Genomic DNA, 22,156 nt, shown 5'->3' on the forward strand with positions numbered 1-22,156 from the left:
ATTTAAGTCTTTCGCCCAAACATACTCACTTTTATATAGACCTATCACTTTTTATCTGAAGGAAGACAATTGTTCTTAGAACAAATTAAAGCTCAAAAAAAAAAAAAAAAAAAGGAACAGGAACACTAAAAACTCCAATGCAATTTCCCATCAACAATTTCACACAGCTACTTAACTTAAAAATATAAACAATGATTGAAACAAGCGCACACAGACACTATAATACTGTTCTCTCAATTGCCTTCCCATCACACTAGCAATATTAGGTAAAAAGGAAGACTTCTCCCATTCATCAATATAGAAGTTATTCATCCGAAGTTTATTATCTCAGGTAATTTGATCAATACACTTCACCTTTATAGTACAGTTGTCCTTGTGAGCAAAGCATTTTGCGTTTTATAGTGAGATGGTTATTATGAAGGCTATTCATAGGGAAATTCTCTGCAGTTAAAAGTTTTTCCAATTAACTACATTTAACATCATTTAAGCCATAAAATGGTGGTTACATTTCACATCATGTTGTTTAAGTGTGGCAGTGCTTAGAAAGCAGTTAGCACACATTTGGCAAATACATCAACCAATACTTTGAAATGGAAATCAAGAAAACCCTGCCACAAACAGAGTAAGGTCTTTTAAATATGAAGTTACGAATATGCACGAAAAAGCACAAATTGGAAGAAACACTTGACAAACTGGTGAAGAACGGCCTCATTGTCTCCACCACCCTAGGAATGCTCCTCAGTATCAGTATTTCTTTTCCATTCATGCACTTTCAGTGCTCTTCTGTCATGTTTCTTTCAGATTTTTCTTTTTTTTTTCTTTTTTTTTTTCCATACCTCATTTTTGTGTAATTGAGGTATGAACTTCCAATGAATCATGGTGTATCAGAACAAATTTCTTAATGCTGTTTGGGACGTAGATCTCCAAAGACCACCATCCTCACTCCATCTAAGTACACATTATTTGAGCTACCTCCCCGGCAGTGAAAGGCTAACATTCAGCAATATGGTGCCACAAAAAGGTGGACAAATTCCTTGAAATGCAAGTAAAACACACGTTCAAAGATCAGTTATTGCTAAGGATAGAGCCCTCTAAAAATTTGCTCAAAAATTTAAAAAATAAAAAAATCAGATTATTCCTTTTGATATACTCAGAACAAACTAGTTCATTAAAGTCATATCAGCACTTGTAATTGGCCCTTGTTGGCCAATAGAAGGAGACATTTGCAACTTTTCCCAGGAAATTATATTCTAAATCCTTCACGAGGTGGACCTTGTCCTTTTCTGAGGAAACTTGATAGCAGTCTTTAGTATTCACTGGCATAATTAGGACTGCAGTTAATTTCATTAAATTCTCTTGCTGCTAAATGAAGCAGATTATGAGACATCTTTTATTGCAAGGCATGAAATTACAGCCTGTCAGCTGCCAATGGTAGAGTAAAACTAATGAATTACAGGGTAAATAACACCAGAATTAACCAGCCAATTTAACATAGCAGAGAACAAAGTCATTTTTACTTAGAGCTCTGGCAAACACCATTCTGCAGGATACCTTTCAGATGAAAGGGAACCAATTCAAGGATCCTCACAACTACACAACTAGGAAAAAGCTACATTTATTGTGCAGCTACGTTACAAAGCAAACACTACCCGTAAATTATTAGAAATGTGTCAGATAAGTAGTAGATATCACATCACTGAAATATTTAAACCATGTTCTCTCCGAGCAGCTTGTATTAACATATTATTCTTTACATACCATAGGGAAAAGCACAGATGTGCACTAATTTGTCACTATTATAACTAGTTTAATGGTGACAACTCTTCACAGACAGTACCAGACAAAATCCCTATTAATGAGGAGTTGGGAAGCACTTGTACACTACGGACAGATAATTAAAGGAAACTAAACCCAAGCGTAGCTACCCAGCTCTGTTTCCTCCCAACCTCCAAAAAAGATGCCCACAGAGGGCACAAACTCCCTTGCCACACACTTGTACCGAAATCTTGTTATCGGGTAATTGCTGAAGGGCCCACACATCTGCACAGGGAAAGAACAGCAATGATTTGCCATCACTCATACAATGGGCAGTTACCTCGGACCTGGATGCCTTCAAGACCTGCTATTACAAATTCCTGACCACCCTGCTGAAAGAAAATGATTAAAACGAGGTTGACTGTGCAGCTGGTCCAAGCAGACATGTAAATACACACTTCTTTTCAGCCAAATGCTTTGTAACCCCAGCATTCTTCTTCCTGCTGACAGAAGTGATGGCTGCGTTAGCTGGATGCTGCCTGGCTTGAGTTTGGAACAGCGCACGGCAGCACCGCTGTCTGCATCTCCTGGGGCCAACTTAGGGTTGCAATAATACCTGTGGCATTTGCAAGAAAAGGGTCCAGGGAGAGAGAAATCCCTTATTATTAAAAGGGCTTTTTATTTCCTCATTTTGGCAAGCATGCCGTAATCGTGTCTGCCATACACAAACTAAAAGCTTTTTTATGGGGTGTTTCAAGTTCAATTTTCAGCAGGTTTCCAAGGTATAAATGCTTAGGTCTCCTTCCCGGTCCTGACTTTAAGCTCAATTTCAGCCAAGTTTGATGGGGCACAGGAATACAAAAGGGATGCTCTGACAAATTTTGTGAAATTCAGCACCTGTCTCTAAGAGTTAAAGAGTCCCTGACTTAAAGAACGACCACAGTTTGAGCTCACTTTGCTTTTCAAGGGTGCTGACCCATGAGACTGCCTACATATAGCTGGTACCAGCCATGGCACATGGTTACTTCCTACCTCTGACCAAGGCAAGGTGAAAAAAATGTAATTTCTGCCTCTGCTGTTTATGGGAATTTAAGACCAAGGTGGGTTTAGGCAACATGGTTGGTGAGAAGACTGGAGATGGTGTGTACAGGGCTGAGCTCATGGGAGCTCATATTAGCATGTTTGAAACAGAGGAACATCAGTCAAGGAAAGCTTGCCTTCCATGGCTCCACTGTTCATGGGGCATCTTGGTTATTTTCTAATTCGAGGGTTAGAGGATCTCAACTTCTTCACATTCTATTTGTGATTATATTTGTGATTAAAAAAAAAAACACACAGGAAACACTGGTTCATCTTCCAAAAATATTGAATTTTAAATCTCAAATCTCAAAGCTTGTCTATAAAACTTGAAACAATTACAAGTAAACAAGAAAAACTGCACAGTAGAATTCTTTGGCCAACACGCTTACCTACTGATCAGTGCCCTATTGGCAAGGAATAAAACAAAAACAAGAATTTCTACATCATATAGATCGTATTTCAAATAAAATTACACAGTCATTGCTAATAGTAATATAAAACATACAAATGTATCTGTGGCACCAAATTATTTAAAATCATGGAAGGAATTGTGAACTCTTAAAACCCAGCTTTGCTAAGGACAGTGCACTTGGCTTTGTATAGCACCTACTGATTTTTTTTTATTATTTTTTTATTTTTTTTTTAATATCTGTGAATGAATGCAAGGTATCTGGCAATGTGAAATTCCTATTAGCTTCCAAGTTGCAGTCCCTGAATTAAGGTCGGCCTGTATCCCCTGTGACCCGGACACAAGTCCCCTCCTGCAGCCGTTCTCCGACCAGACTGGTGCATTACCCAGGGAAGACCTGCTGTTCTCTGAAGCCTGTGCCCGGTACAGCCAACCTCACCGAGCCTCTTCCCTTGACCCAGAGGTCAGTGTTGCCGTGTGCTGGAAGGTTCATGGAGCACAAAACCTTGCTCTGGAAGGTTGCCCAGGCCCAGGGAGGTGTTCTGCACCCTAGACCAAGAGATGCTGACTCTTTTCAGACACTTTGTTCTTCCTCCAGCAAACCCCATCTTAGATAATTCAGGCAATTATTTTAACAGCATCAGAACTATTCTGAACTGATGCTGATTTTTTGCCTTCAGATTCCAACAGTGGGAAAACCCATCCTCTGACAGTTTGCATGCATCAACTCCAATGCATTTGTTACTAAAATCTATAGACTGAAAGCTCCCAAGACTGTTCAATTGGAAACAGCTCAGAGGCATTGACAATGTGCAGAAATAGCAGAGCACCAGAAGCACCGATGCATTGCTTCAAGATGGCAATCGATCACCATGCTTCATGGTTAAAGGCATCGGCACCTGATGAACCAAGCACCTCCAGGGACTGGTGTGCCACTTTCTGAAAGACACTTAAGGTTCTTAAATGTTATTGAAAGTGTCACCTGTTTTTTGGTTTTGCTTCCTACCTTTGCCATAGTCTTTGTTCACTGTTTGTCCTCTTTCTAATTCAGTATGGATTTTGTTTCCCTTTCGTTTTCACCTGGCTTCTCACAGCAGCACAATTTTCCATGAGTTCTGCTCCTCTCTTTCTGTTATCCATCATATTGGCAATCTTTCCCATCTTCTCTTACCCTTAAATCCGCTCACTTCCAAAGAAGCAGGGAGTTTGACATCTTTGTACTCAATAAACATGCAAGAAACCTCTCTCTTCACTGCATCACACTGACAATAAGAAGTGTCGCTTAATTTGAATTAAGTGTGACTTAATCTGTATCAGGAATGACTTCCAGAAATCACGAGGCTGCAAGATTAAAGCACTAACAGTGATCATGCATATATTATTTCTCATCTACAAATGTAACATTGCCATGAACTGCAAACTGACAGCAATATTTACCGTACAAAGATCCAATTCAGAAAGTATTCTGACAAAGTTCTTTGCCATGCCATTAACTTAAACAAAACTGACACGTCAATCTTCAAAATGTTGAGTACACGTCAGCAATGGTTGGATGCACATGATCTCTTACAGCATCAGGAAGGGTTTGCACAGCTCATCTGCCAGACACAGTGCTGGAAACCTGAAAAACTACGTATTTCAGGAGACATGATGCACAAGCGGTACTTCTTTGTTTTTAACAACCAGACCAGAATATTTTTTATGTGACGCACACCAACCATATATTCCTAAACTTACTCTATTTGCATCCCAAGACCTTTTTTTCCTCCCCACTCAGTCTGCTCAGAGCTCACTATTATGCTTTTAGTCTATAGCTTACAGAGCATCACTCTCCCCACAAAGTTTTTGAATTAAATTTTCTGTTTAATTTGGCCATGAAGCAGCTTCTAAAACTGATTCCCTAAGTGATGCTACACCTGTCTTCTTAAACATTCCCTGCTCCCTTCTGTTCTGTTGCTCACTTTCAGACTGTAGAATTTCTAAACAATTCAACTACTTACACTGCTATTTTAATTGATTTTTCTTTCCAATACCTCCCGCACCCAAAGATTTCTTCATTTTTACCCCCCCTGAAATATTCACACAAGAGAAAAGAACGTGAGATGTTAGCCTAGCTACTTGATTTGCAGTTCTCCAGTTCTCTACCCAACCATTTAAATACTGTCATTCATAATAGGGTGATATACTGTACTATAAACCATTTTGCAAATGGTACTTCTTGGTATTTTTCTTTTGTGACAAAGAATCATATTCATCATAAAGGAGAAAGAAATGACTCAGTGCTCACACTTACCTACAGAAACTGTTTGTGTGTCTCAACAGCTTCTTAGAAAAAAAGGAGGGGGGGAGTCCACTAAGTCACTAAATTTTTTATTGTTTCTTTATAACAAAAAATTTACAATCTGACAGCCCCCTAAGTCCAGTAGCTTTCTCTTAGTATTAAGCCTGAAATAATCTCCTAATCACCCCATATCTGTGCGCATGTGTCTCAGCACCAGTGGCAAACGCTCTGAACTCCTACAAACAACTACAACTGCTCTGTCATAGCTTAGCTAAAATTGCAATAATTTCCCATCATCTCTTAAGCAGTGATCTAACACGAGAACCTGCATCACTAGGACCAGTGTACACCGATGACTGTGATGGACAGTGTGAAAGACCTGTAGCCAAGACCGATCTGGATGCAGCAGCACAGTCGGGATTCTCTCTGCAGCACTGCCTCCAATACTTTGCCTCATCAGTGTGTTTCTTTCAGGGCTGCATGCATCTTGCAGCGTATGACTCTCAAATGGCCCATGTGCCATTTCTAGTGCTCGAGTCAGATCTCCTTTAGATTGCAACGCGCTGGCTTTTTACCCTCTGAGCATCCCCACCATTTCTTGCACTCACTTCTCAGATACAAAACCAAGCCAAACTTGCAAGGACTTGTCACCTGTGGGCCTATTTTAGAGTTGGAGAGAGAGAAACTGTGTGGTTGTTTTGGAAGGAAAGCCACCCAACTGCCCCACGCAGCCTACCAAAGATGTGGCTGCAATGGTGAACGCCCACTCCAAGCACATCAGCAGCTCGATGCCACTGAGGGCTGTCACAGAAGTGGGATATCACATCACAAGTGTACATCCCAAACTCAGGTTAAAAGAGCATAAATGAGGGCAGCTGGGTTTCAGTTCAGGTTAGCATCTTGAGTTCATCTCCCATCTTCCTGCCAAGACGATTCTACCACATTGCCCTTGATCCCACTGTTAAGAGAGGATAGAAATACACTTTGTCAAGCAGGCACACAGCAGCGACATGAGACAACACCCAGTGCTTTGCCAAGAATTTGCTACCAATGGCAAACGTGAAACAAGAAGAAAAGTCTGACAGGCAACCAGTCTGGACACAATAGGATTATTTGGCTTCTGCTAACAGAGACTGCATCTTTCCAAGTAAAATCTCGTTTTATTTTGTCAGCAGCTCTACTCCTCATCCCCTTCATGATATGCCTCTCTCTACTCCTTATAATGCAGATTACAAATTTGATTGCTATTTGTTTGCTTCCACTTACAGCCCTGTTGTTGATGATATTGCTGAATGGAAACAGACCTAATGCTGAACAAAGCGCTGTCCTGCTTCCAGCCAGCTCAACTGTGGTCTAGCCTCATCTTCGGTTTATGATCGTACTGTTCTCAATCCACACCACAGTTCTTAGCCAAACGAATTTGAATAATTTTTCAATTAAGATTTAACAAGGCATTATCAAAATGTTTTTACTAAAACCCAAATATTTTACATCTGTTACATTTGCTTTATGCACTTATTTTGAAATTCTATCAAAAGAGCAATCAATTTTTTCTGGCAAGTTTTATTCTCTCTAAACCACTGTTTCTCACACTTACACTACGCTGCTCTGGGAAACTAAATCCTGCAGCTGAGTGTTTGAGTTACTTCAGTTTTCTCCCCAGTGCTGGCTCATTTCAAGCTTTACAACTCTGGGACAACTGTAAGGGAAATTTATCCTTGTCATATAATGATCTCATTCACCTGAAATTTATCATACAGTAAAGGATCCTGTATAGCAAACAGATCATTCTGTTATCTGTTTGTTCTCCTTTTTCTAACTCATGCGAAATAAACTGGTGTTTGTGTTTTGTTTTACAGAATTGCGCTACTGAATTATTCCATTTAAATTCAAAATATTTTAGTGCCAACATCTGGCCCATCTGCTGGGATTGCTCCATAGATGTATTGTTAATTACTGGAGTCAGAAGGTTTTCGAAGAATAGGAGAAAACTGTATTTTAACAGAAGTGCAATGACTTTCATAGTTGGTATTTCCAAGATTAATTACAAATAAGTTATACTCAGAGTACCTACATTTCAAAGACCCTTCTGCCCCTCCACCACCCTCCAAGAGCAATATTCCTTCACTCAATTTACTATTTTGAATTTGCCACTGCTGCTTATACTGTAGATAAATACTTGCCCACAAGCGTTAAATGCTAATAGTGCCAATGCTTTTATTTTATTTTGTAAGTAAAACAAAAGAAGGGATGCTGGACCAACACCCCTGATTCAGGGGTGCGTTATCAAAAAACGTAAAGGTAGCAAAAGAATTATGAAAATACTTCGAATGCCCAAAGTTTGCCTCATTCAAAAAATTAGGCTAAAGGGCTTTAAATGCGTGCTGTTCAGTTTACTCTTTTGATTGCTTTACCACTATGTAAATCAATTTGTTAATGTTCCTTACAAAATGCATGAGCCAGTTATACTGACAAACACACAAAGCTCATTCGTAATTAGCAGTTAATTAGTAAGAAGGAACAGATGCTGTTAGAGTTTCAGCAGGCGAACAGGTTCTGTAAACAATGCTTATAAATCTAAATGAATTTATTAACCACAATGCAACTGTCAACATTTTGCTGGCAACCATACAAATATGGTGGAATCCCCAAAACATCTTTCCAACATATTAATAATCACTCTGTCAACCCAAGTCTGTCAGGCAGTCTCACTTGGTAACTGTCATAAGCATTCTACTTAATCTTGTTATGTCACTTCTCCTTCCTAATTCCTCCCTCATGCCCTCAGAGGAAGAGCTCTAGCCACTGAAGTTAGCACAGATGCACACAGACTCACCTCTAAAATGGAGCGGCTCCTCGAAACAAAGATGTTTGTGCAAGAGGATTGTTTGTTTTGCACTGATACCTTGAACAAGCTTCCATGAACTGAGAACCAACAGGCAACATGCACAGCTTTGAAAGCAGATCCCGGTCCTGAAGGATTTGCTGTAATTTTCTTTACAACCATTATCGCTCAATGAAGGATCACTACTATGAAGGCATCTGCAGATCTCATCCACTACAAATACCTAAAGGTCAATCATTTCCACTCACCAGTTATAAAATGACACACTCAACAGGCCACTGAGTGATTCCATAGCGCTGTGTTTTTTGTTTTGTTTTTAATTAGCTGGGGAGAGATGGCTCAAATAAAAAGAATGCTTCTTGTAAGCATTTTCTAGATGCGTCTGGAGAAAACTATTAAAGCAGCAGCTACATCCAACAACCACAGTCAAAGGCTTTTGGCAAGGGGCCAGTTCTTAGCCTAAGGGCAACAGTGAAGATACCTTAGTGACCTCGTTCCTGTCAATCCCTGCATGTCACATTGAGATGCCACCTTGATATATTACACCATTTCAGCACTGGAAAATTCTAATAAATTTTTTAAAGTCATATTATGGCTTTCTTTATTGATGTTCTCTTTTATACCTACATTGCTTTCGATCATTCCCTCCTCCTCTCCTCCAAAGCACTCTGACACCTCTTCACTGTGCTCTGTACTTGCTTGCAACATGCACAGGCTTTGCAACACCCAAAAACGTCACGCAGAAAAGGACAAGAAGACCAAGAGGGTTAAATTCTCCAAAGCTCTGCTGGGGAACCTGCTTGGTGTTCCTTTTGCAGGCTCAACTCCTGCTTGCTGCCCCACTGGAGGGGGCTGGAAGCTCCAAAGCTGGGGGATGCCGTTCTCTGCCAGCATCAAGGACTGGGCACAAGATTATGGGGATGTTCAGAGCTTCAGAAAAAGCAAATCCTTTCTGCTGAGCCACTCACTTGCTTGTTTGTCCTTTCTCTTAGGATTTGACTGGTTTATCCCAAAGAAACAACCAACCAACAACATACTTGGACAGAATAGATGAAGAAGGGTAGGAAATTGAATGTTCTTGCTAGCAGCCAAGAGCAATCTGTGGTTCTTACAGCATTAACTTGAATACCAAAACAAAAAGTTTTCACATCTTTCCTAAAGTTGTTTGATATTATTTCCTTTCATCACTGCCTTACTTCTGCTCATTTCTGAGGTTTTATCCTACAAATGGATATTATTTTTGAAATTACGTCCTCTGCCATAATTGGCAGTAAAAAACATTTAAATAGTACTCTGTAAGTAAATTCAGTAAAAATAAAGATATTACCTTTAATGCATGTTATACCATGAAGACAAGCTTTTAGGCTGGGAAGAGTTATGAGCAAGCCAGCCTGAAATGAAACTTATAAATTCAGCACCTCTCTACCACAGGCCACCAGTTTGTTTCTGTTACAAGGAGCAGAGAGGTTCCCATTAACTTCAGCAACAGCTGGAGCTTCTTAGGGTCACAGGCAGTAAAAAATTGATAGAAAGTTAATTTCTCCGAAAAATGTATTAATAATCTCATTTATAGATCCTTAGAGGTTTGAAAGCAATACGCACATCACTATAGACGTCAATTTTAGGAAAATAATATTACTGTAAGGCCTCTATAACTCTTGAACATCACCTCAACAGCCTACCTAACATTAATTGGAAACTGATAAAATGACTTTAAATATGCCTGTGGAGCAACCGTACACCGCTCACCTCATCTTCGTGTGCTCGGGACTATCACTACAATTTTTGCAGGCACTTAGAGACATAATAAGGGCAATTTATAGGATGGGAAATAGAAAACTTGTGTTTTAGGGCCTCTCAAATACTAGGAGGAGATCAGTTAAAAGAAATATGGTAAAAAGCCGGTCCTTATAAGAAAATCCCAGCTTTTTTTTCCTGCAACAATTAGACATCTCAGGAAGGGAAAACAGTAGAATCCAGAAAGCAGGAGGAATCAGATGATTTGGTAGGATTTGGAGATGGCTGACCCACTGACAGACAGGGGAAAAAAAATAGAATTGTCTCAATCTGATAGGTGGTGTTTCTTGCCTTAGCTTGCCTGTTTTGGCTAAGAGCCCAAAGAGGTGATTTCCCTGGATTGACAGATAGAAACCTTAACCTCAGGCAGGGGAGGGCTTAACGCTTGGGTGCCAGGTTTCCAACAGAGCAGTGCACTGGGCTGAACCATGTCGATCACTGGGATGAGAACACCAAGATGTGAAAATAGCAGGTCTTTATATTTCAGAGCTGAAAACAAACCTTTGCACGTATCCATGTTAACAGAACAAAATAGAAAATGGTAATTCTTAATAACAGAACCTTTGTTCTAAAAGAACATTCACTTTTGCCAGCCTTTGCCCACCCTGACCGATCAGAAATCTCATCCCTTCCTCTGCCTCCTAGCAGTTAAGCCATTTTCATTTGGCAGTGAAGTCCGTATGTTTCACTGTTAGGAAAACAGAGACATAAATGAAAGCAAGTTTTCTGAAATCAATAAAAAAGTGCATTAAACCCAGGAACTTTTTAATGCTATTTCATTTGGAATATACTTAGGACTACTGCTTTTCTTGAGACAGCATCTGAAAATCACCAGCAGCAGCAACACACGAGAATAGCTTTCCTGACCAAATGAAACATTATTCGAGGCAGGTAAATGTAAAGCTGTAGCCGTTCCTCTGACGTAAGGGCACATTTGATCTAATTGGAAAAAATATTTCAAGTGCGCTGGGAATAGTCACTGTTAACTGAATGCAACAACGAAAAAGGAAAAAAGAGCATGCAGACCCGAGGGAATTACCAAATCAATTAACAACTAATTCAGGAACTAATTTCTGTATTGCCTCTTAGCACAAAACTGTATCTTTAATTTCTCCTGCAATAAGCATCACCATGATAGTCCTAACACACTCTGACGCTTTAAATGAGTTTACAAGTATCTCTTTTTGATTGGCTATATAACATTATTTCTTCACAGTTCAATGCAACCATAGCCAAGTGCTCTGAAATATTTAATTATACTGGTAGCTACCAGTTAACAATTTACAGAACCAGAGTGAGTACAAAACATTTTATAACTAGTAATCAACTAATTAAAAACACAGCAAAAATGTGTATGCTCTGATTATAAACAATTGCAGAGGAATTACACAGAAGATTTCAGCACTAAGAGTATTTGGCTAAAAACCATATTCTCGTGTTTGTACAAGCATATCTGGATACTGATTACTGTGATTAGACAGAAGTGTGACAGAGTAAATTACACCTCACAGTAGATATAAATAAATAAAACTATGCCATTTGCCAGTTCCTTGTTACTTGTGTCATTTCTGCGTTTTGGAAAGCCACCCTCCAGACACCAAGCCTCGATTGCAAAGAGCTATTTCGAAACCTACACAAACGCCACCAATACAAAACCAAAGCAGCAGCAGTTTTGGTAAGCCCTTTGGAGTAGAAGACCGAGCAGCAGCGTACCAGTGGTTTGGGTCTCCGGGCAAGTGAAGCACGAGCTTCATCACAGGAGCTTTGCAGCACACCAAATTACCCCAGGCATTCCTGTAATGAAGGCAAGCAAATCCTGGAGTTGTATGGCTCCTCTGAACCCATATGAGTTTGGTCATACCACGTATGGGCCATTTTTACATCACAATAACCTGATGCTGTATGCAGACGGAAGGGACGAGCCCTGGGATGAGCCTTAGCGCTCAGCAGTGGTGGTAGCAGTGGGTAGCAGTCCTACTCCAGCTACACCAGCTTCTTCCACCCTGTCAAGTCAGATGAATTAAGCAAGAAGAGATGCTAAGATGGTTGCTTATTTGTTCTCTCTTTTGGTAGGCAAAGCAAACATTTACATTTACGAAACCTGCTGCAAAAAGCATTTGTTGTTGACGTCGATGGTGGCTCAGGTCTGACACTTGCCTGAAGCACCACGGCGCTCTTCAGCGAGTGAGAAGGACTGAGCAAGTCGGTCTGACTGACTAGATGTGGCACACGATCACTTCTCAAAACCGATTTCAAAGACACCGCCATACTTGCCGAAACCCAGGACCAAGATTACACAGCACTCTGTGTTATTCTGCACAAAAATCAGGCACGCTTTACAGTATTGAAATCTACCTGTATTTAAATCCTCTTTTTTGTTACACTGTGTTTTAGCTTATTTTGGTATTTACTAATCAAGAGCCTCATCACTGCTACTGGAGCCTCCCTGTGACAGGCATTTCCTTGGGTCCTTGGGGCCAGGGGCTGTGATTGAAGCAGGGTGCCCAGGTGGGACAGGGCTGGAAGAAAATCACTGGAATTAAAGCAAATCCCAGTTTCCCTGAGATTCTCTCCACAGAGCAGCACACAGACGATGTATTAAGAGAGGTCACTACCAAAAAACAATTAAATACAACTTCTGTGCTTCAGCTTTTCTAAGTACATCTTAAAACTAGCACAGATTTTTCCCTGATTAGAATTTTGTCTCAATTGCTTCAGTTACACTCTAAGACCAGGGCACTTGTGAAAGGCTTGAAAATTGACAGCGCAATGGCTGGGCTTAACGCAAAAAAAAAAAAAAAAAAAAAAAAAAAAAAAATTCTTGGGAGTACACAACTTGATTTAAAAGTTACTTTGAAGAATTACTGATAATGGCTTGCAAATCACAACACAACTTCAGTTGTTTCAGAAGTTTTGTAAACAAAGTGACATTGAGACAACGCTTCCCATTTGTTAAAAGAATTTGAAAATATTTCTTTTCCCCCCAAGTTTGCTGCTCTCAGAGAATTCAGATGCACATTATGACACTTCAGTTTTCTTTATGCTCATCTACAGGAAAAACAGCAAGTTGCACGGCCAGGAACCAAACTCTTCCTTCTCCTAAGTAAATCACTTTCAGCTACAGCTACACCATCCAACCTGCTGCCAAAGCCCCACAGGTATCTTGGTCCTGAAAATATTTCCCAATTTTATTTTAGAGGAAAAAAGTATACGTAATTTCAAAGATTACCTTAATGTTCTTAAATGCACAAATCTGGTAAGCAAAGGTCATTTGAAATATCACCTAAAAGTAAAGGCCAATAAGATATTCGGCTTTCGCCATTAATATAGCCATTTGCAAACAGAGAAGGGAATGGGTTCTGAAGTTCACCTTTGCAAGTCATGGATGGCAAATTTTTCATTATGTCATCAGTGTAATATTCAATGTTAGAACATTTATTTTTAAGCCAGACTTCAAATTTGCTGCTCCTAAATGACGTACCCAGGAACTACGCAGGAATTTGGGGGACACTTCCCTCTGTAAGCCAAGAGTTCGAGCAACCTGTCAAAATCAAACCCTGACCAAAGCTTCGGTGTTGCAGTTTTTGGTACCAGAGCAGTCAAGGTTATATAGTTCAGCTATATAATAATATGAGCATCCGCGATGAGTGCAAATGCCAAATACAAGAATTGCTGAAAGCAGAAAGTCAAGGCCAGCTCTTACGTATTTATTTACACTCTAATCTGGGAGGGAGGGGGTGAGGAGAAAAAAAGAGCACACAGCTGCCATCCCAAAAACAGACCTCCCATCTGCCACCCACGATTTGCATGTCACCTTCTCCAGGCTCATTTGTACTTCATTAACTGCCATTGACTTAACAAGATTTATGCAAATGACACCATAGGAGCTCGCTAACTCCCACTGCAATCAAGTGATTATGTATGTACAATTCTCCACAGCAATGAAAAATTAATACATGACAAGCCCACTCACCGCTGAGCTGAGCTTCTTGCTTTTATTTCTCTTGTCTTTTTTTTATTATTATTATTTGAATATGCCCTACTGCAAGACTGCAGAAAACAAAGTAATCTTCCCAAAATGCTGAAAAAAAACCAACATGCTAGAAAGTATGGCACCCTAAAACGTACAGCCTAATACATACTTCAAAATATTCACTCAAACCACCAGGAACGAGTCTTCATTTTCAGAATAAATGGGTTTTGAACAGAGGATACTCCTTATCAAGGAAGCCATCCACCCTAATTTTGCTCTAAGTGTACTACTAGGAATGCTACAGAAAGCAGCTTGAATATTTTTAGTGTAAGCTCCTCTTTCTCAGAAGTACAGAACTTTCTGTGGATTTTAACTTTGGGCCAATATTGTTCCAGACAATTTCAGACTCCCTCTGATTAGCAGAGGGTATTCAGACAGGATATGAGTAAGACTACAGAAAAAAAACAATTACGTTACCAATCATTTTAGATTGTGACAAATAAATGAAGCAAAAGTGAAGAAACTCTGCAGTCCCCTATAATGTCCCCCAAAACATGGAACGTGTCAAATGCAATCTTAGCATTCTTTCACTTTTTCTCCTTTTTTTTCTTTTTGGAAAGTTAAGGTGTTCAAAGTCCTCAAAGGAAGCTGAGAGCACAGAATTTAAGGCATGCTGATCCTGCTGTATAAGCAAAAGCTAGGCTCTCATTTTACAACAATTTTTTTTTTTTTTTTTTTTTTTTTAGTTACCCCAAAATTGACCTTCCTGAAATTTCATTCACCCTAGAGTATTTTGGCAAAAAAGTTAACACTCACATGTTAAAAACTTTTCATTGCTTACATTTGGGTTTCTGCTGGAAGCCAGAAGGATCTCCAGAACAGTTTTAAATGACTTAGCTGAATAAAACCATGTTTAGCACTGTAGCAAGAAGTAGTTTTTAACATTTAGGAAGGACAGACAGAATAGGAAAATTAACTCTTTTCAACCAGATTGCTTCAAGTTAAAGAAAAAGCCATGAAGGATTGAGCTATTTCCTCGCAGGGCAACAAGACTCCATTTACAATTTTGCCTATTTACCTCACGCCCTCAGGGATTCAGGGGCAGACAACAGGAATTAAGCAGAAGGGTACAACTCTTGGCTTCTTTGGACTAAAAAAAGCCTACCCAGCCAGGTGTCCAAGGCATGCTATGGTCCCTTCTGCTGTGGTGATCTGATGCTCGGACTAAACCAGCTCAGACCAAGTTCTCCTTGTGCTGATGTGACTCCAGTGGCTGTACAGGTTGGTATCTGTACCACAGAAAGGCTGTACTACAGAATTATGAGTAAATCTGTAGCTATGCCAGCACAGCATGCTTAACATGATGTGTATGTGCATTTAGAGAGCAACCAGGAGAGCAATGAAATGTCCCCCCCCCCCCCAAAAAAAAAAGCACTCGTCTACCAGTTTAAACCATCTCCAAATACAAAAAAGCGTCGCTGTTATATACATCAACCACAGCTACGCTGGTTAAACTGCAGCAACAGAGCCAATCTCTGGAGAAAAAAAGTGGTTGATGGGGACTTTGTGTCACCTCACCATGTTTTCTACACTTTCTTGTGAGTTTTTTTTTGAATATTGTGTTCTCTCCCCACCAAATGAAAATGTACCTGCTTAATAACAGTTCTTCCTCCCCACTTACGTGTACCCCTCTAGCTTGGAAGAGTTTTCGACATTTCCAATGTCCAATTGTTTTTTTTTTTTGGAGTTGGGAAATACTGCTTCTGACTTTTGGGACACCAAAAGAACAACCTACAGTCAGGCAGCAAGAAATGCATCAGAGAACCAAGCCATTGACTTCACCATCTGAACAGTCAGCAAAACTTTTCTTTTTTCTATCAGCTGTTTTTGAATCACCCTGTTTTCGAGAGCCACTAAACTAAGCATACATAATCCGCGGTATTTGAATTTCAACCAGAAGTCTTCTAAGGCTTTTTTATTCTTCAATTTGCTAATAAGCTCAACCAACACAACAAGCAGCGATCTGCAAGTACCTGTCTTGCCTGCAGTCTTTAAGGACTATTACTGCCATGCACATACCGTAAGTAGCTATAAAGAAAAAAAAGATAGTGCTGACAACAAGCATTAAAACGATCTGGTCACTACATGCTTTTGAAGATGAGAGTATGTGCCTGAAGCTGGCAAAGGCATCTTGCTCAACAGCAGCTTCAAGAAGTCACGGGGCATTTTTCCTAACTGGAGGTTACTCGCGACTGCAGCATGGGTAGTGCGGCAATGTGACTCGCGGGCTAATAGGAGGAAAAACACTGGAAAACATGAGGACAAAGAGATTAAAAAGAGTCTTTTAAGAATATAATAAGATAGCTTTTCCACAGCAACACTGTGAATACTACAATCTGCATTCAACTTCTTGAAAGGAGATTTCTCTTTCTATTCAGTGACCATTTGTCACTGAAACATATCATGATGGAAGGGGTTTCTCATTGAAAGAAGCACAGTAGCATGACGTATTACTGAAGTTTTTAGGTCCAAAAGTTCCTTTTCACATCTCTGTCTCATTCATAGTTAATGCACTAAATGAAAGAGACACCATCTTTTCTATCAGGAATTGCTACTTCCTCAGAGAAATCTCCAAGTGTCTCGCACCTGTAGGACCCACCAATAATACAGTCATATCAGCTTTTTAACTCATCACCACCTCTACTGATAAGAGCTCTCTAAATAGCGGGTAGACAAAAAGCTACCCCAGTGCTTAATTTCAGGAGCTTTTTCTGATTGTGAAAGATGTATACTGTCTCATAACTGTATAGTTTATTATCAAAAACCACTTCAAACTAACACGTAGTTTCACACTGTAATGAAACATTGTCAGCATGAATACACATTGCTTTTCCAGTTTAAATTAAATTCCAGGTTAAAAAAAATAAGTGTGTTTTCTTTTCTACTCCATCTTCTTTTACTTCAGCTGCTGGGTGACGATGGCCTCCTAACCTTCATTGAAGACTGTGTACAATGTAGAAATCCATTCTCCTGACACAGACCGCATATGATGCGGAACACCACTGAGACAAGCCCCCCACAACACTGCGTGCCATTCAGCTTCACTTCTTGCAGCACCCTTTCTGATACCTCCACGAGCAGGATATGCATCTACTGACTGAAGACCCGCTCAATTATTTGTTTAAACTTGCCTGTACATGACAAAATGAAATTGCCACGATTGGGATCAATAATAAAAGCAGACACTATGGAAAAAACTGATCACACTCTGTACATAAAGTGGGGGCGAGAGGGAGAATTTTTCAATGTAGAAATTCAAGGTGATTGTGGAGGATATTTCATTCCATTGCATTATGCTGTGATCACACTTGCAATGCCCATCTTACCTGTCCTACAAGGGCGTTTTTAATCAAATTAATTTCATACAACACCATTTTAGAAAAGAACAGTGTGTACATCTTGAATAAATATTGGAAAAAGTCAGCTCCTCTGGCTGATTTTTTTTTTTATCCTCAGCTGTATCCACAGACCATTTTGTTTAATTAGCATTACCCAAAAGAATTCCAGCCTGTCTAACCCATCTCCATAGGACACAAAAGCTGTAGAAAAAATTGTAGCTTGTTTTACATGCCTGCAATCTCCTCCTCTGAACACAGAGCCAAATACTGAGCTTATCTAGTTTCAAACTGCTATTCTGAATTGCAGCATTTGATTAAAATTTGTCTGCTAAAGATTTCATAGACATGACTGCGCTTTTGCTGCATGACGGTCCCAAAAGGTCTTTTTAACTGCCTTTAGAAAGGAAATCACTACAAATAATTAAGAGTACAAAGCCATTTCCCCTCATTCCCGACAAAAAAAAATGTGAAGAAGCCCCCAAAACACACAAAAGCAACACCAACAGGAGAGCTGTGGCCACTTGACGAGAAGAGGCACGGACTGAGGAAAGGCTTGGGAACATGCCAGGAGGAGGCAAAGTGAGCCTCTGGAAGGTAGGAAAGCAACCAAAGCTGACTGGAAAAGACTGCAGGAAGAAAATGAGCTCCCCTCACTTGGCACTCTTGCTGTCTACAGCACAGTAACTCGCATGAAAACAAATACTTGCGAACGCTATTGCAGAAACTATTTGTAAAGCATCCCATACAAATGCTTAGTGCGGTGTTCGTAACTGCATGAATTCAGTGTAATTTAATTTGAAAAAGTAAATGATCTCATTTACCCAAACACTTTGCATTAGATTCCAGTATTGCTTTTGCCTTTCAAAGGAGCGTTCAGAGCTACAATTTAGCATTCAGTTTCCGGGCTAATGAAAGTGCATCTAGGCTAGTAAAACAGACCAAAACAAATCCTTGAATTCAAGTCCTGTTGTGTAATGAGGAAGTTTAATTAAGGCCACACATTACAGCTGTAAATGTTCTCTTATATAATAAGGTCTAAATGAAACTGAACCTAATCAAAGTTACAATTCCTTCATTAGCAAATTACAAACAAGAGTGCACAGCTGACACACCGGCTATGATTATCACAACTAATTGCCTCGTTGTTACAAACCAGCCTGAAACTGTGTTCAGATGTCCGTCTGCAATAGCAAATTAGGGCCACATCAGGCTATTTCTGCGATCACAAGGGGCTCTTGTACAGCGCGCTGATTTACCCCTGTCGACGGGCAGCACACGGCCCAATCAAAGCCCGCTCTACAAAGGCAGGCTTTGAAGCCAGCTCAGCCTAGAAACGCGCTCCATATGCAGGCCGGCAGACTGCACTTCATTAGGCCTGTTGTCACATTTTCCCTCTTCTTATTCTAATGATCCTATTTTAATACACATAGGAACCTCTCCTAATTGATGTCAAGTGAGTGACTTCCACATTCATCACCGGAGCACATCAAACAAATCTTGGCGCACAGGCTCGGCATCAGAGCGCTTAAGACCCGAGGTGTGTCTCCAACTACGGAAAGCAAAAAAAGTGTTTCGGCATACCTGTTTAATTGGGATTGCACGACCGCTTCCAATGCTATCTGTTCTGCTCTCCAGGACCTTCTTCTCTTTGTCTGGGTCACTCCCTTTCCGAGACTGCAGAGGAAAAAGAAAAAGTTTGTGCTCCGTTAAAGGTAGCTATTCACACAGAAGACAATTTTATTTTTTATTTTTTAAAAGCAATTAAAAAGTATTTTGAAACATAAATATAGACACAAAGCAGGAGGGGAAGAACCTACACGAGTACATGACTGTCCCAAAATTTGAATACTCCAAATACCCACATACTCTCTCTAATTTTTAACCATCCACTTGTTTGAAATGGGATTTAGGTTTAAAGAGTTAAAATTTCACTGCCTGAAGACTCAGCAGATCAGAAGACACATTTCTGAAGTTTCCAATAGCAGATCCAAAAAAGAATGAAGGTTCCAGCTTCTCATTTAGAAAATCTGATATATACACTTGTACATATTTAACAAATTTGTGTGATTTTTAGAAAGGCTATCAGCTATTTAGAAATGTGATTTTATGATGCAGTCTTTGATCATATTGATTTTAACTCTTTCTCTGCTTTTGGATGGTTAGAAAGTTGGAATTTCAAGACAAGGTAGCAATTGATGTTGAAAAAAAGTTTTCTGCACACAGTAAATAAACATCAGCATAAGGAAAATTAAACCAATGTTTAAAATGACAGAAAGCCAGAATAAGGAAATTTAAAAGATAGGAGTGCCCTGAGGAGTAAGCTCCCTGTGCCTACTTCATGACTCTACAGGAATTTTAAGAAGTCATTCAGATTCTGGTCCATTATTGTGAAAGAACGCACAAGTATAATCATTTTGACAGATTTATTTTATTTAAAAAAAAAAAAAAAGGAGCTGAGAGTCATCCTCCTTAATAACTGAACTGACAAGTGACAACTTCACTCCATTACTTTTCAATAGGAACATTACTCACACAATATTGAAAATGGGAAAACATTTTCATGCGCTTTTCAAATCCCAGATGATATATGAAACGAATACATTTGCGATGTCCAGTACCACAATGGAAAGTTAATGAAAACCAGGGTGCTACAAGATACTGGGTTTGATTTGCAGTATAAAAGGGATGTTTGAAAGACACCGGGATCCGGGGAGCGATCAGAATCGTGGATAGCTAATACCCGTTTTCCGTATTCTAGCATTCAGCGGGCGGAGGGATGGAAGGAGGAAAATGCCCAAAGCAGTTGCCTTAGGAGGCGAGGGGAGGGAAGGGGAGGGAAGAAAGCCCACAGAGGAAGACTTCAAGTAACACCGTTCTAAGCAACACATTTACCCAGCAGGGAAGCCGTGCTTTTCCCGGCTCTGCCGGGAGTAGGCTCCTATCACTAGTTACTATGGTTAGGGGCAATGGAATGACATGCCAGGGAATTAAACAAAGAATAAATGAAAGAAAGCAAAACAAGTGGGAGGGGTGAAATCCGATGTTCAAGATAACTATTGTTCCTCTTCCTTCAAGACAGATTTCTGAATCTGAAAGTGCCACTTCCCAATAATAAAACACAAAACAATACTTCAATAGCGCAAAGCGTCCCTAAGTGACATTTTAAAGAAACTCAGTGAAGGTAGCCAAATCCTTGGGAGGGAAGTTGTCAACTTGAATGTTTCTTTTTATTTGACTTTTAAAAAGAAAGGATCCCATCTCTGAAAGGGATAAATACCTATGCACTAATTTTTATTTTGTTTTTAAATCATCACATTTTGTATTCCATACAAGTAACTGTATCAGGAAAGAACACTGCAGATAGAAGGGAAATACCTATATACAAAATACTGCCAAGTGCTAAAAGTACAGAAATATAGGAATGTATATTAAGCAAATTCTGTCTTAGCTGCTGGTAATTACAGAATACATACAATTTTCAGGGGGAGAATTTTATCTGGTTCCACTGCTTAAAAACAAACAAAAAAATAGTAAAATTGATAGATAACCTGCTCTTTCATGGTTTTGCACCTATCCATAATGCACATCTTTCATCTTATATCCAGTAGACTAAAAAAATTTAAACCATTGTGTATCAATATTTGCTAGGACTTTTTCTGATGTCATGTTTACAAATTAAGTAGTTCTATTTAAAGCTTCATTAAAGTAAACCAGAGAAAGTCCAAAAAAAACACAACAGAACAAAGCTGCATGAATATCATTTGACCCGTTTTCCCTTTGCATTACAAGCCATATGCAGATTTATTTTATTTTTACCTTACTCCAATCAGGACTGTGAAACAAGATTGCTTCAGACCCAGAATGATACAGCAGCTGGGTTTGGGCACCACCAGAATCCTGTCTCAACAGTCCAGAGAGCCCCAAAAAGTACAAATACTGATCTCCAATATACTGAGGTAAAATGAACTCTAACTTTTAAGAAGAGACACTCTCACAAATCTGCAATAATGTAAGACAGGTAATATTGAATATGAGAAAGGAGATGCATCTTACTGCACCTCATGCTCATTCGACCCATACATAATCCGACAAGTAGTTACAATCAGTGCTTTGCTCAAGTGTGAATCCTCACCTGGGCTACACAATATTATTTAGTTGTTCCTGTTTGTGCAGTGCACAAAACAAGACATTTACCCTTCTTTATTTGATCTATTTTAAAGCCCTAGTAGAAAGTCAGCTATTGCTACGATAGCTTGACAGAAAACATGAATATCCAACAGTTGAAAAGATCACATACTGCATACAGTGCACTGAAACACAAACATCTAAAATTCTCAACCCTATTCCAATTCAAAATCTGTCATAGATTTAAGAAAAAAAATCACATCTGTTCTCTGCTTAACCAATTTTTCTTCTAACACCGGAAGATCTTCATGGAGAAAAATAAACCTATTACCTATGCTACATAACAAGGGTCAATTTGCAATTAAACAAACGTAAGCAATAAAGTCATAAGCAAGTAACAAGCTAGGAAACAAGCACAGCAAAAAAAAACAGCTAAAGTATTTTTGATTTCCCTCTCTTTTCATAACTAGACAGGAAATACTAGTCATCTATT

At 39.5% G+C, this 22,156-nt stretch overlaps 1 protein-coding gene across 11 annotated transcripts in view; it reads right to left on the reverse strand.

Moving 5' to 3' along the window:
• AGAP1 (ArfGAP with GTPase domain, ankyrin repeat and PH domain 1) overlaps positions 1-22,156 on the reverse strand; it is a 352,881-nt gene that overhangs the window by 162,841 nt on the left and 167,884 nt on the right. For all 11 annotated transcript variants that reach the window (XM_084524026.1, XM_084524027.1, XM_084524019.1 and 8 more), the window contains one exon: positions 19,120-19,212. In XM_084524026.1, coding sequence (XP_084380152.1) covers positions 19,120-19,212 — 93 coding nt within the window. The remainder of the gene's footprint in view (positions 1-19,119; positions 19,213-22,156) is intronic.

Source organism: Aythya ferina, assembly GCF_964211825.1.
Source record: "Aythya ferina genome assembly, chromosome: 6".
Taxonomy (NCBI): Eukaryota; Metazoa; Chordata; class Aves; order Anseriformes; family Anatidae; genus Aythya; species Aythya ferina.